The following is a 15,183-nucleotide window of genomic DNA, read 5'->3' as shown; positions in this document are numbered from 1 at the left end:
CAAAAATCTTGAAAAACGGTTGAAAAACGAGCGAGATATGGCGAGTTGCAGGTTTTCCGGCGACGGCGCCGGCGAGGGGGATTGGCCGGAGAAGAAAGGGGAATATTCCGTTGAGTTTAACGGAATATTCCTAACGGACGTTGACGGCGTCAGTTTAGGGTTAACGGAATATTCCGTCAGTTCAACGGAATATTCCTGACGGCGTCACTTGACGCCGTCAGTGTGCATGGCACGTGGCCGCGCGTGGGGGCGCGTGGGTCCGTGCCTGTGTTGGCGCGTGAGGGCGCGTAGGAAGTCCAAATTTTTTTTTAAAAATATGGGTGTGATCGTGAGGTTGTGTAGATCACGTTGGTATATTCATTTGTCCATTTTGAGCAATGTATGAGAAGTTATTTTGAACGGACGGTTATGTGCTTTAAAGTTAACGTTTTTATAGTTAATTCGCATATAGGTGACATGTATCCCGAGGACGAGCGTGCACATTCGAGGCAGGGGGGCTACGACCCTTCCACATACCAGTGAGTGGGCTTTTGTTTTCCGTATATACCTATGTACATATTATTCCCAGAATTTAGTATGAATGCTTCGTTACATGCCATTCCTTTTACGTTATTGATCGATATGCATGATTAGTGGCATATAAGTTGGTTTATATATTTATTCATATGTCATTTACATATACGTTGGTGCTGTGGCGGCCTAGGTAAGTGCCAGGTAAGCATTGTTTAACATTTGCATTAAATAGCGATTAGAGGTGCTTAGAGAGCTCATAACCTGCACCCCCGGTGTTAGTGCTCCCACCCAGAGTAGGGCACAGTCCTTCACGTGTTGTTCACCTCCCGCACCACACGCTCAGCTTGAATCCAAGTTAGGTGCACAGTCCTGTCGTACATACCACTATAGATGGTTCCGACTCGTAGGTGACCCGCGATTATTCGCACAGCCTTCACGTGATCGTAGCACTAGAGCGTTTATATGTTTTACACCCAGGCTTGTCGTACAGACCACTCAGGTGGTTCCGACTCGTGGGCAGGTTTAGTCGGGGAAACTGAGATTTGAGCTCTAGATTCAGCCGTACAGGTCACTTAGGGGACTCCGGCTGCCAGATTATATGCTATTGACGTGATTTATACCTGAGCACATGCATGATATTATGAGGCTTTGTGATGGCATACCTGTGAGCATGATTGGCTTACCCTTGAGCATGACTTGGCATATCTACGTATATATGTTTATTTCTGGGAAAGTATACAGGTTTTACGGCGAGGGGTTATAATATGTTTTATGAAGTGATTTTCAAAGAGATTTGTTTTTGCCCACTCACGCTTTGTTTTGCGCCCCTCCAGGTTCTAGTAGCTTAGCGGGTTTGGTGGTTTTCCCGGAGGACGTCCCGGCATTCTGACAGACACTCACCTACGTAGGGTCACCTTCGGGTGCACTATGGTTGTATTATTTCTTTTGGACTGCTGTAGGCTTAAAGCTCTGAATTAAGCGTCTTACTTTTGCTAGCACATACTTTATCACATTATATTTGCTAGTTTTAAATTATTCGTACTTTTCCATTACTGTTTTTAGCTTCCGCACTGTGCACATGGCTACGTCACTTCCACGTGACGCCCAGCATGCCCTGATCTCGGTTGAGGTGTGTCATAGCCCAAAAAGATTAGAGCAGAAAAATTATTTCTGGGTTAAAATCTAATTTTTTTTGAATTAAAATTTTAGGTATAAATAAGTGTTGGAGATGGTCTTAAGCACGTGTTTGTTTTTTTGACAGTTGCACTTTGCAGCGCCAGTGCAAGTGCAAGCTAACGCGCGCCTGTCAATCGTGCCCGCGAAGCTTCGTTTCAAACGAAAGTATATAAAATTATAACGTCCCGCCAGTCTTCCTTTCAGTTAATTCATTTCCCCTCGCACCCAAGCATGTCCCCTCAAACCCTAGAATTTGCAGAGCCACTCACAAACACACACTGACAGAAAGAGCGAGAGCGGGCGATCGATCGAACGATTGGGATGCCGTTAATCTTCTGCATTTTACTTTCGGACGGATAGAGCTAATTTCCAGTGAGGTGACTTCTCTCTCGCCCTCCTTTTTATTACCATCTTTAGAATTTATTTTTGTCCAAATTAGGTTTATAGAGAGGGGAATTGGATTGTGATTTCGGAATTTTGAATTCGGCATTCAAATTTCTGTTGTGTTTATTTATTAATTTGAATCTTGAGCTATGTCAGTTCCTCGCAATTTTTTTAGCTTTCTTTTGAAAATAATTGAATTTCCTTTGCTTGATTAGTGTGGGTACTCTTAGGCATTACTCTTTTGATATTTCGGAGATTGTTTGTCACTTGCATTCTGATGAATTTCATTGTTTGTCACTACAGAAATTTATATTTATCGAACACGATGATAATTGTTGCTATGGCTACTTGTTTTTTGCTTATTTTTGTATTTGTATTTTATTTGTTATGTAAAAAATTCAGGGATGGACTCTCTCAAAGTAGGTTGTGACCCCATTGACAGTGAACGGGATGATGTAGACTATGTCTCTGGGCTTAGTACTTTACTCGTTGCCACGATTCAGGAGACCAAAGACCGTATTTCTCAGATTGAATATGTTTTCTGCAATCAGCTCTATACATATTTCCAATCCAAGTGTAACAGCTTCCAGAAATTTGAAAACCATTGGAAAGAGAAAGAAGATGATCTCTTGCGTCAAATTGAAACGCTTCGAGCTGAAAAGCAACAAACCCTTGAAGAGAACCGCTTACTTAAGCTTGACAAGGGAAATCCGCCCAGGGTAAGTGAAGAGAAGGTGAACCAACTACTTGCCGAACTGAAAGGTGTACAGTTCAAAGGTAATGAGCTTGAGCGAATGCTTAAGCAGAAGTCTGCGGAAGTAGATAAGGGAATGGAATTGGAGAGTAAGTTGCTTGGAGTGATTCAATCCAAAGACGCTGACATTATGGATAAGAAAAAACAACTGAAAGAGAATGAAAAAGGTATAAACGTGCTTCTTGCTAAATTGATTGATCTTCAAAATAGAGTTGATGAACTCCAAGAGGAGCTTGGGGAAAAGATTAACCGAATAGCCAATGGAAATGATCTTGAAGAAAATTTATCTCGAAAGATTGAGCATCAGTCTTCTGAGATCGTGAATAAAGAAAAGGTTTTGAATGATCAAGAAGAAGAGAAAAAACTACTTATGGCCAAATTGGAAATTTTGGAAGAAAATGTTAGTAAACTCCAAAAGGAGCTCCTCTCAAAGAACAACGAAGTGGAGGGTTGTTTGAGGGAGAAAAAACTGCTTCTTGCCAAAGTAATTGGTTTAGAGGAGAAAGTTGATGAGCTTCAGGTGGATCTCAGAGGCATGGCTGCTGAAGTGGGCAAAAGAACGGATTCACGTGAAAAGTTACATCAACAAATTGAATCAATGACCTCGGGTTTATTGGCTGAGACGAAGAAGTATACAGATCTTACTGTTGCTTACAAAAATTTGAAATCTCAGCACAATTATCTCCGCACAAAGCTTGGTCTAACTAGGGAGAATATGCAACTGCAGAAAAAGTTGGAAGATAGAAGTGATTTGTTGAGAAATGATCAGAATCCATCAACTTCCCATGGTACGATGCTCTTGCTTTTTTCTTCTTTCCACCTTTATTAGTCTTTTGAATATAAATTTGAATACTCTAAAGAAAATATTTGTTACTACAAACTTATGGTCATCTGCCAAATGTAGTTTTACTGGATGATTTTGGGTCCACTGATCTTCGTCTGTTACCTTTTAATTGACGTTGTTGTAAGAAATATGTATTATGGGAATTTATGGTGATTTTCCAAACATAGCTTTACCAGATGATATTGGGATGGTTGATCTTTGTATTTTACTTTCGAATTGAAGTCCAATTGGTATCTTTTACTTTTAAGGACATTTTCGATTCCTAGGTTTATGTAATTGGGGAATAGCATGCATGCACGTAGCTTTAGTACTTTAGTACTTTGAATTCAAGTGGTGTCTTTTACTTTTAAGGACATTTTCAATTCCTAGGTTTATGTAATTGGGGAATAGCATGCATGCACGTATCTTTAGCCTGTGGTTGGGTTCTTGTAATTTCACTTCTGGCACCCTAGTTTGAATGGTTCATCTATTGCAAATTGTAGAAATTGTAGAGAAAAATCAGAATGGTTCTGCCGCAGCTTTATGCACAAAAAATGTGAGGAATGAAATCAGTTGTAACAATAACTCAGAGGATGCGAAAGGAGGCAAGCCAATTCAAGCAACTAGTCCTATCTCTCCTACTTCCTTCTTCCCCATTGCACCAAAATGCCCTCCCACATCAAAATCTACCCTAGTAGCTGGGAGAAAACGGCCTGCTTATGGCTGGGTGGATACTAGGTCCCGTCAAGGCCAAGATGGGCGTGACCCACACGATGATTTTCTTGATACTCCACTTGAGAACATCAGAGGAAACTTGAATAAAGCCACAAAGGAACAGGTTCCTGATCGTTTGGTTCCAGCTCCAAATGACATGAATCTAGATAGCTCAGATGATGAAACACAGGATGTGAATGCTGTAATTAGGCCACTCAAGCAACAATTGCCAGTTCCAGTGCACGGTAAAAATGGCTTCAAGTTTGTGGAACCTGTGAGAAAGAAAGCTGAGCGGGAAAATTTGAAAGGAGTTGAATGCAAGCAGTGCAAAAAGTTCTATGACGCTGTCCTTCCCAACAACGGCGGTGGTAAGGACACTGATAATAATAAGCCTAATTTTCGCTGTGAGCACCATGAAGGTGTTTCTCGTCATCGGTATAGGTATGCTCCCCCTCTTACTCCAGAAGGATTTTGGAATATTGGATTTGAATCCGAAATGTGATAGTGAGAAATTTCTTATTGATTTTTTCTTTAATAGAGCATTGACTTGTATCGATATTTACTTTCATATAAAAAAAGGTCCATACTTGTCAAATAACTCCTTCCCCAGAAATTTGTCAAGTCTATAAAGAGTAGTTTCGTAATTTGACATCCTATTGTAGTATTCGAATTTTCATTTCAGAATTTGGGAATATAGAATCATCTGCTAAGTATTTTAGGTTGAGAACAAAACACTATGGAACTTCCTTGGTTTTGAAAAGCTTAATTGTTCTGATAATGCGTCGAAAGTTTGCAATTATAAGACTCTTTAGCATTGCTTGCTGTTTAGTGTGTACCATTTATATAGGCTTAAAAATACATAATTACGTGTATGATAAACAGAAGCCTGGGCGCGTTGCTGCAACAGTAACACCGATCCCTCTTCTGTGCTGTGGTAGACATTTTGACAAGTTCGGAAAGGGGTGTTACTTGTTAGTACTTGCCTGTTGTATGAATAATTTAATAAAGACTAGAATCAAATTGCGTTCATAACTAATCATATTCTGTATTATGATGAAATCTTATCTCGATAAAAGCTCTTCGGGTTAGCTCAAGTGCTAAGAAAGGGTGGGATAACAAGTTAGGATTAGGGTTAAGCCTGTAGTTCGATTCCGGTTTGTTAGGTAATTAGGTTGGGATTAGGACAAGTCTGTAGTACGTTTATGATGAAGCATGGGACGAGGAAGACGTCCCCATAACCGTATTTAAGGACGTTGGGTTAGTTTTACAGACTGTCTATGCTGGTCTCTATTGAATTATTGAGAGCCATATTCCTTTCAATTATCCAATTTTGGCCTCTGTGAATCCAGAGTGGTCCTGTGACTCTTGGCCCCCAATGGGGTATGGTGGGTGGGTGTCAATGAGTAAACCCGCGCAAGTTGGCAAAACCATGGTCGTATTTGGTACCGTGCGGCTGGGAGTTTACTGTAACTGTCTGTACTGTGAAGTGATGGGGCAGTGTCAGAACATTTTAGTGAGTAAATTCAATGGGAGAGTGGGCCGCAAATAGTTAAGAGGAGAGCATGTACTCTGGATATGCATGTGATGTGTGTTTATTTGCTGTGTGAGATCCTTGACCTAAATGGAACATAAATGGTGGCAGCTACCCTTCTTACATGTGTTGAATTTTTGTTTGGGTATTTAGTAAAGTAAAGAGCAGTGTTAAGTTGGGTTACGCGGCTGATTTATGACCGTTGATGCACGTGCATAGAGTACGTGTGTGTGCATCAATAGTTTATCCATGACTGATTGACTGTAACATTGCTAATTACAATATCTGTCATATAAGGTGACAAATGCATCAGTGGTCCATGCATGAAAGTTTGAGTGTAACATTGTTATTGTATCTAAATGTCTAATAGTGTGACAAAGCTTGTTGTGTGTTAACAGTGCATGAACGACTGACTATAACATTATTAATTACTGTACTAGGGTATCTAAATGCCTCGCTTTCTGTTCTATAGCGTAGCAAAGACTGTTTCAAACTTTTTTATTCCCTTTTTTAATACATGAAAAGAAAAGAAGGAAAATTTTGAAGGTTTGAGATTTGTAGCATCCTAACTTTCCGAGTCGTATAAAAGCACTATCCCATGTCCCTCAATTAGTCCATGTCATTCATCATAGTGATATAAGTTGCTCGCAATCTTTTCCCACCCAATTCGAATCTCTCTGTTGTGTGAAACTTATGATGCCTTTCACTGCTCTCAAGTAAGGAAAAAAAAAAAAAAAAAGCAAAAAAAGTAGTTACTCTAAATTCTCTCAATTTGATCGTTTTTTGAAATGTTATGTTCTTAAATTGCTTTCACATTGGTCATGTTATATTTACAATTGAAAACATAACGAGCAATTTCATACACAATAACATGTAAACCGCATTTAAAATTTGAGAGTTGTTATTTGCATTTTGAAATTAACCATCGTGCACATTACTCCAAGAAAGAGACGAAAATAATAAGAGGCATTTTATAATCATTTGAGATTAACAAGTAGATAATACCATTTCCCATGCAAATAATACACAAAATATACAAACAAATAAAGTAGGTGATGGATTTGCCTACTGACCTCACTTACACTCGCTTCTTATCTCTCTCTCTCTCAATCTTACGAAAAAATTATTGTACGTGATGCTCTATTAATTCACGTGCATGCATCTGCATTTCTGTTTTTACCCTTGTCCTTTTCAACCAAATTGTATAGAACTTAATACTTTTTTATAAAATTAAAATAAAAAAGAGATTAAGCCACGTAATAAATCTTACAATTACACAGAAATTATATAAAATTAAAATGTGCATTTGCCCGGAACTTCGGAGCGAGACGAACCGATACGATAACTTATACAATCCAAACCGGCCGAAACCATACGATCAACAGGTACTCAGCGGGTTCCCGCAGAGGCAATCATTGTTGGCAAACGACGACGCTCCGAGGTGGTCGAACGGGTTCCCCACAGGAATCGCCCCGCACAGGTGGTTGTGGCTCAGATCCAAGTGCCCGATATATTTCGCCGACGATAACGAACCGGGAATCGGACCCTTCAATTTGTTGTAAGACAAATCGAGCACCATAAAGTACGAATTTCCGTGGAAAACGTCCGGTATGTTACCTTCAAACCCGTTTCGGCTCATATTCAAGATCCCCAAACCCCGATTGCTCAAAAGGGACGCCGGTAATTGACCAGAAAACGAGTTTCCGTCCAGATTCAACGTCGAAAGAACCCGCATTTTTCCGAGACAATCCGGTACGCGACCCGATAATTGGTTCCTGGACAGGTCCAGGTCGGCCAACCGGTTCATGTTGCCGATGGAGTCCGGGATTGACCCGGTGAGCTGGTTCCGGTACAGCAGAGCCCGGCTGAGCATCTTGAGTTTTCCGAAATCGGCCGGTATCTCGCCCGAGATTTGGTTGTTGCTGAGGTCCAGGTGCATTAGCCCTGAGAGGCTCACGAGACTCGCCGGAATCGTAACCGGAGATCTGGTTATCGGCGAGGTTGAGGACCGTAAGCATCTTGAGGTTGCCGATATCGGCCGGAATCCCGCCCGAAATCTTGTTTCCAACAAGGTCAAGGATTCGGAGATTGGAGAGGGTGGCGAGGCATTGGGGAATCTTGCCGGTGACTCCCTTCCAGTCGGCTAGAACGAGGGTGGTGAGACGATCGAGGCTGCAAATTTGGGGTGAGATCGAGCCGGACATAAACCCGGACTGGCCTGATTTCATGAGTATCGGGTCTTCCGACTCGCCTCGGAGATTAATGTCGACTACTCGGCCGGTTGTGGGATCGCAGCTGACTCCGTACCAGTTTACGCAGCAATCTGTTCCGACCCAGGAGTTGAAGATGCCCAAGGAGGAATCGGTGAGGCCGGTTTTGATGGATTGAAGTGCTGCTAGGTCTGATGGCGAACAAGTAGAGCTCACTGTTGAGACAATGGCACAGAAAGTTGCCACTGAGATTAAGAGCAACCTCACCATCTTCATGGCAGAGAGAGAGAGAGGTTCTCTCTAGATGCTCACTTGATGAGAGTGGATGGATTCTGTGACTGTAACAGTTAATTCATATGAGAGAGAGAGAGAGAGAGAGGGAGAAAGAGATGGGGGTTTGGAAGTTGATGGAGTGAGAGTGATAATATATGCAGGAGCAGCAGCAAGGATATGGGAGAGAGGGAGGAGAGGGACAAAGGTTCAGTGTGCATGTGATTAAAAGCGGTTTAAGGATTTAATTGAATATGGATTAGCACATGCAAATGCTGATTAACAACACATGCATTGATGCATGGACACTAATTAATACATTTTAGTTAGTTTAGGTGAATGAATCCCATGTAATCTAATAAGACTCATTTACCTAAGCAAATTGGTTTGGTTGTGAAAACTTTGTGCTAAAACTAAAGCCCTAAAAGCCCAAGGTAATTTTAAGAGAGTGATTTCTGTGTTTTCACCATCCACCTTTTGCACATTCCTTTCAAATCTTGTCATTGTCTCTTCTTTTTGTTGAATACAAAAGTTGAAAATAAAGAAGATAAAAGTGAAAAACGACGTGCATGAATCATTTGTCTATATATAAAAAAAAGAATCAATGCGGAATTTGCAATAAAATCCTTAACCCAATCGATATAATCACCTTTGTGACCTTGTGATTTCCTCAAACAAATAAGCTAAGAATCCACCATAGGAAGAGGCTCCACATTTTTTTTTTTTTTAAATGGACTAGCTGGTGTTTTTGTTACTGTACTCTACCTTTTCGGGAGGTAAGAAGACTCATAGAGGCATTTCACCCACGACATCCTCAACTACTGAGTCATCTCGTTGTAGTTTCTTCACATTTTTTGAGTTCCTCCCAATTAATCACAAGACATGTTTGAAATGAAATCACCAAGTTTCCATTAACTAGCAAAGCATGATAAATTGATAATCCAATCCACATATATGTCCCCACCATGATCTCAATGTCAAATCAGATTTCAAATCCAATGATTGAAAGGCTTTTTCTCTACTAATTATATTTGTGTCCCTACCTTACCTTAGTGTATATAATCATCATCCAACTAATTAAACAAGTCCTTTTAGGAATTTACTGAGTAATACTATACACATCATATAATGTCTGTAATCCGTTATTATCACCCTAATTATTTCTGACACCGAAAGATAATTTTTCTTACAAAAACCATAATGGTTTTAATTTTACTTTGTCAATTAATCACATCCCCATCTGCTTCTCAAATGATGCAATGATCAATTCACCTAGGAGGTATATACTCCTTTCTCATTTGGCAATTTTGTTTGACATTGGTCCATTATTCAATTTAAGACAGTTTATGCATCTAACTATTTTCCAAGAAATAAATAGACCAAGATTTTTAGTTACACACTGCAATTATAAGTTATAACAATGTTAACCAAACCATCTAACGGTTTATAATTTGGTAAATTTTCTACAAAGTTGATTTCTAAAGAGTTACCTAAACTGTATACGATTTCGATCATGAGGCCACATAGCAAGTATACGAAGATGGTCCAAATGAAAAAAAAAAAAAAAAAAAAAAAGCTAAAAAAAACAGTCCCAAATTGATCACATCATGCATGTAGAGTCTAAAATTCTCTATATATTATTCAAGACTTATTCTTCCCATAGGTCTTATGTTTTGTTTTCTTTCAGTCCACTAGCAATTTATATGTTTATGTTTATGAAGGTGGGTAATTGGAAAAGAAAAACAGTTGAAATATTAGACAAGGGAAAAAACGACAAGATCCCTAAGCTAACTATGCCTAAGAATTTGTTAAATGATTGCGTTTGCCATTTTTTTTTGGCTACTACCTTTTGGAAATAGATTTTCCAGTTCGTGGAGTCTCTATTCGTCTTACCCTATTGTGTTGTGTTTGTATACAACGATATTCTTTATACTATGTGGATGGAAAATAAATCGATTTTGAACTCGTCATTTACGATACTCAAATTTAAGACTTCTTCCTTACTACTAAAGACAAATATTACTAAACTGTAGTACAAACTGACCTGACCTTTAAACTTTTTTAGCATTATAATATGGGGATAGAACATGTTTTGGTCGTTGGAAGTTTGTCCCTACTGCTGCACTGCATGTTTAATCAGTCATGCATATATGGCATTGGTCGGCAGGCCAGACGGGAAGTGCTGTATGGAGGTTCATTTATTTCGGCTTTCATTATTTATTTGCTCTTCTTTTCCTTCCCATTTTATTCTTTCCCAGTTAAAGGACTGAAAACCATTAGTGCAGGTTCACTTAATTAAGCAAGACTTATTCTCTTAATTTACCAATGAAACGAATACCTTAGATTTGAGTCGCTATATATATCGTTCACTCATATTATAACACTTGTAACAGTACAATACGTGATAAGTCCTTCAAATACACGTAAAAATTTCTCCTTGTCAATGATTGGTTAAGTAGAAGTTGAGCTTTTGGCACATACGCAAAAAGATAAGTGGTTTAAAAGTTAAACCATACATGACTTTTTGGTACACATAATTTGATTGGAATAGATAATTCTGAAGGTGAAGGAGAAAAAGAAGTTAATTACCACTACTACAAAATTAGCTTAATATGTCGAAGAGTGGTGGCAATTTTATACAATATGTTGCTGGATGGATAAGACCTTTCCAACCCAACAAGATCCTCTTCAGATCCTTTTGGTGAGGATCCTAAGGATCTGTAAATCGTGTCTGTTCATCGTACATCGTGCAATCAAAATTTTCTTCCAGGTACTGTTTATATTTAATTTCAAATAAAAATATTTAAAATGATGTATGATCGCACAATGTACGATGATCGAATATGATTTACGAATTCCTGGAATCCTCACAAGGAGGATCCGACGAAGACCCGGATTCCTTTCCAACAGGTAATTTACCTAGTGTCAGGTAATAAAGCAATAGTGTCGGTTAGATTAGACATACCAACAGGATCCTCTCCAGATCCTTTTGGTGAGGATCCTTTTGGTGAGGATTCATTATACATCGCGCGGTCAGTTTTTGTCAAGTACTGTTCGTGTTTAATTTTAAATAAAAATATTTAAAATAATTTCTGACCGCACAATGTACGATGAACGGACACGATTTGAGAATCGTACGGCCAATTTTTGTCAGGTACTATTCATATTTAATTTAAAATAATTTTTAATCGTACGATATATGATAAACGGACACGATTTAATGATCTCTAAGATTCTCGCAAAGAGATCCTCACTCAATATAAACAGCAAATGTCGGCTGTAACCGACGTTAGCTCACTTTTAATCTGACAACAATGTGAAGCGGCAAAATTCCCGCCCATATGTGCCCTAACTTTGAAGAGCGCATTCATGTTGGATAGTGATTTATTACAAAGGATTTTTTCGGTATTTTATATTCTAGTGTGTCGGATATGAGGGTTTATCCGACATGAATTCTGACCCTAATTCAAAACCCTCGAGCATCTCCTTCTCCTTCACCGTCACTTCCCTTGGAACTGCGCTGCTGCTCCTTCCCTTGGAACCCTCGGGCATCTCTTTTCCGGCCTCGCCGCCGCTGCTCTTCATCTCCTTACAAGGTATTCTGCTGTATTTTGCTGCCAATTGGTACAAAATTAGGGCTTTCAGATTCTACCTAAATTTCGTTATTGATTTGGTACAAAATTAGGGTTTTCGGTCGTTGTTATTGAATTGGTACAAAATTAGGGCTTTCAGATTCTACCTAAATTAGGGATTGAAGGATTAATCTCATTTATCTTTCGAATAGTTATATGTACTATTGTGTTCTTTTTAAGGAAATTAAACTGTGTAATGAAAATCAGTGTTTTTTTTTTTTCATTTATTTTAGATGAGTACTAATGATGAAGCCGTGGATGAACAATTCGAGGAGCAATCTGAGCATTCCGAAAGTGGTGAGTTTTAGAGTATTTGTAGATGATTTTTATTTGCTAGTAAAACACCACAAAATGCTTCGTTGGCGAAACAAATATATATGAAGTATATTAATTAGTATACTTTCCATTCAAATGATGAGAATTATACTTGGTCATTCATTCAGCATCCAACCATATTACTTTATGAGGATCATAGAATCAATATACTTTATATATATATTTCTCGTTCAACCACGAGCTAGTGGTCCAGTGGTAAATGACGGATTATGAGGTTTCCATAAAACTAAAAACTGGAGGTTTTGGGTTCGAAACCCTCTGCGGGTGTGGAAGCCAGATTTATGGCTAGAGAGAAGCTGAAATGCCTTTGTTAGTCTTTCCAATTTTTAAAAGAGATGGATAACTGTGTACTTGTCATCAGATGTTTTCCTTTTAAAAAAATTTTTTTGTTTTGTCGTTCCATACACTTTTGTTTATTTATGCATTACAAATATTTGTTTTTATTATTAAGGAACGATGCTTCAATGGAGAACTCAACGGAGAACTCGTGGGCCTGGCAAAATAAAATGGGCCAGCAAAGATGGGAGAGGAAAAGAATATTGTGAATTTGGTCCGACTGGGAAATGCATTAGTGCCAACAGCGTCAACTTTTCTAAGTTGATTGCGTCTGAGGTCAAGGATCCCAAAAATCTTCCTTTGAAGACTGATTGGCGATTGATTGATGAAGATGTCAAGGAAGTTTTCTGGAATGCAATACGTGTATGTATTTTGTTTTACATTTAAAAAATATCATTAGCAAAATACTTATGAACATAATTAACTACCTTTTTTTTTTTAATGTAGGACACTATTGCTTTTCGTGATGAAGATCTGGTTAAAATGCCCCTTATCCGCCTTATGACGCTTTCTATTGCCGAGCATGCACATAAAGAATACAGGAATTATTTGAAGAAAATCTTCTATAGTCGCAGACAAGGGGAGGATCGCTTAGAGTGTCCTCCTAATGTAGATCCCGGCCAGTGGGTGGAGATGGTGCGATATTGGGATAATCCAAAAACGATGGTAAAAAATTTATGATTTAATGTGCAATATTGATTTACATTCGTTTGATATTTTCTTTTCTTACTTTTCAGGAGAAGGCTGAAAAAAATAGGATCAATCGTCAAACCAAAACTATGAACCACACAACAGGATCAAAGACATTTGTCAGAGTCCGGGAAGAATATGTATGTGTAGTTCGTTAGTAACTTATTAATTTACAATTTGTTTAATATTGACTTATATATGTGATTGAAAGTTATTTGTTTTGTTTTCATTGACTTATAATTTAAGAGGAAGGAGCATGGAGAAGAACCAGATCCTATTGTTTTCTTTCGCATGACCCATTCACGGAAAGATAGTACATGGGTTGATGAAACGGCTCAACAAAAAGGGGTATTTGATTTTATAAATATTTGTGTTTTCATTTATCTTATGACTCATAATCTTTCAATTTATTTATCTTTGTCTTATGACTACTAATCTTTCATTTTTATTTTTAAATATTATACGATAAGGCATCTATGGAGACTGTCGTTCAATCTAAGGTTGAGGATGGAGCAGAAGACACTCCTGAACTTCGAACTCTAGTCTATGTCGAGGAGATGGGTCCAGAGAATAGGAATAGAGTTCGAGGTTATGGACATGGGGTGACACCTGTGATGGTGCCGTATGCTGCTACTAGTTCATCAAAGAGATCATCGAGTAGTCGAGAAGCCATTGTGCAGGCTGAGAACCTTGAATTGAGGAGGAATGATGAGGCTCGTACTAAAGAGTTAGGGGAGTTACGGACCCAGCTTCAGCAAATACAGGCGACGCAGCAGCAGATGAACCAGCAGCAGCAGATGATGATGATGATGTTTATGCAAGGTATGCAGCAGCCACAGACTTACCTGCCCAGCGCCCAGGCACCGCAGCAATCGGAGAGAGAGGGAGGGAGAGGGGGGGAGAGCAGTCGTCATCTTCAGCAAATACAGGCGACGCAACAACAGATGAACCAGCAGCAGATGATGATGATGATGATGTTTAGGCAGGGTATGCAGCAGCCACAGATTTACCCGCACAGCCCTCAGGCACCACAGCATTCAGAGAGAGAGAGAGGAAGAAGGAAGGAGAGCAGTCGCAAAAAGATGAGAAAGAAGAAGTAGGGAGGAGGGAGGAGAGAGAGAGGAGGAACAAGAAGGAGCGCTTGTCAAAAGATGAGAAGCAAGAAGTGGGAAGGAGAGATTTTCCAGTGTGTGTCCGGTTCACGGAATGGCTATGATCTAGTAAAATTTTCAGCTCCAATATTATTAAACTCTTAGATTCTTAAAATATGTCTCGAGTTTCAACTATACTCCACGTTTTTTCATTTTCAAGATGAGCAATTCTCTCTGGATCAGGATCCTCTGCTGAGCTAAGTTAAGGGTGATAATCCTCCTGAGCAAACCTATCAGCTCATTCAAATTTTATTCAACGGCTACAAACATAGGGTTCCTTTAAAAGTTATAATAACTATAATCGTTGGATAAAATTTGAATGATACTTGCTCAAGAGGTTCCTCACTTAGCTCAGGAGAGGGTCCTGATCCATTCTCCCCAATAACAATTTTAACACGTGCTGTTAAAAGGAATATTCCACCAACGAAAACAGAAATTTTTTTTTAAATTTTTGTCAAATGATAAATTTTGTTAAATTAGTCATCGATAGAATTTGAATCTATATTGTGGTACAAAGACTCAAAAAATTTTCACCACGATGTTAAGGGACCACTTGCAACGAAAATAACTGAAACTCAAATATTTTCCGGATAGCAAAATACTTTTTTGGTAATAAATTTTCAATAAATCAAACAAAAAGAAATAAATTCGGCAAAAATAAAT

The 15,183-nt window shown here is 38.9% G+C and overlaps 3 protein-coding genes across 4 annotated transcripts; 2 read left to right on the top strand and 1 right to left on the bottom strand.

Moving 5' to 3' along the window:
• The first annotated feature begins 1,772 nt into the window (after nt 1-1,772).
• On the top strand, nt 1,773-4,959 carry LOC103954883 (protein gamma response 1-like). Of its 2 annotated transcripts, XM_048570247.1 has the most exons (3): nt 1,773-2,066; nt 2,476-3,615; nt 4,154-4,959. In XM_048570247.1, exons 2-3 carry the CDS (start codon nt 2,478-2,480, stop codon nt 4,864-4,866), a joined length of 1,851 nt encoding a protein of 616 aa, XP_048426204.1. In that variant the 5' UTR covers nt 1,773-2,066; nt 2,476-2,477; the 3' UTR covers nt 4,867-4,959. The 2 variants fall into 2 exon arrangements, with proteins under 2 accessions (XP_048426204.1, XP_048426203.1); XM_048570246.1 differs by having other exon boundaries at nt 1,773-3,615.
• Nucleotides 4,960-7,095: 2,136 nt separating this feature from the next.
• Nucleotides 7,096-8,561, bottom strand: LOC103954886 (DNA damage-repair/toleration protein DRT100-like). Its single transcript, XM_009366739.3, is given in 2 exon segments — nt 7,096-7,870; nt 7,872-8,561. Coding segments are annotated over 2 exon segments (1,107 nt in total). The 5' UTR covers nt 8,382-8,561; the 3' UTR covers nt 7,096-7,273.
• A 3,166-nt stretch (nt 8,562-11,727) lies between these two features.
• On the top strand, nt 11,728-14,655 carry LOC103954885. The gene is made up of 7 exons (XM_009366737.3): nt 11,728-11,971; nt 12,241-12,304; nt 12,795-13,042; nt 13,127-13,345; nt 13,417-13,509; nt 13,616-13,717; nt 13,840-14,655. Exons 2-7 carry the CDS (start codon nt 12,241-12,243, stop codon nt 14,467-14,469), a joined length of 1,356 nt encoding a protein of 451 aa, XP_009365012.2. The 5' UTR covers nt 11,728-11,971; the 3' UTR covers nt 14,470-14,655.
• Nucleotides 14,656-15,183: the final 528 nt, after the last annotated feature.

This window comes from the organism of the source record quoted next, unplaced genomic scaffold (assembly GCF_019419815.1).
Source record: "Pyrus x bretschneideri cultivar Hongxiangsu unplaced genomic scaffold, Pyrus_bretschneideri_v1 Contig52, whole genome shotgun sequence".
Taxonomy (NCBI): Eukaryota; Viridiplantae; Streptophyta; class Magnoliopsida; order Rosales; family Rosaceae; genus Pyrus; species Pyrus x bretschneideri.
This window is presented reverse-complemented; position numbering and strand designations above follow the sequence as displayed.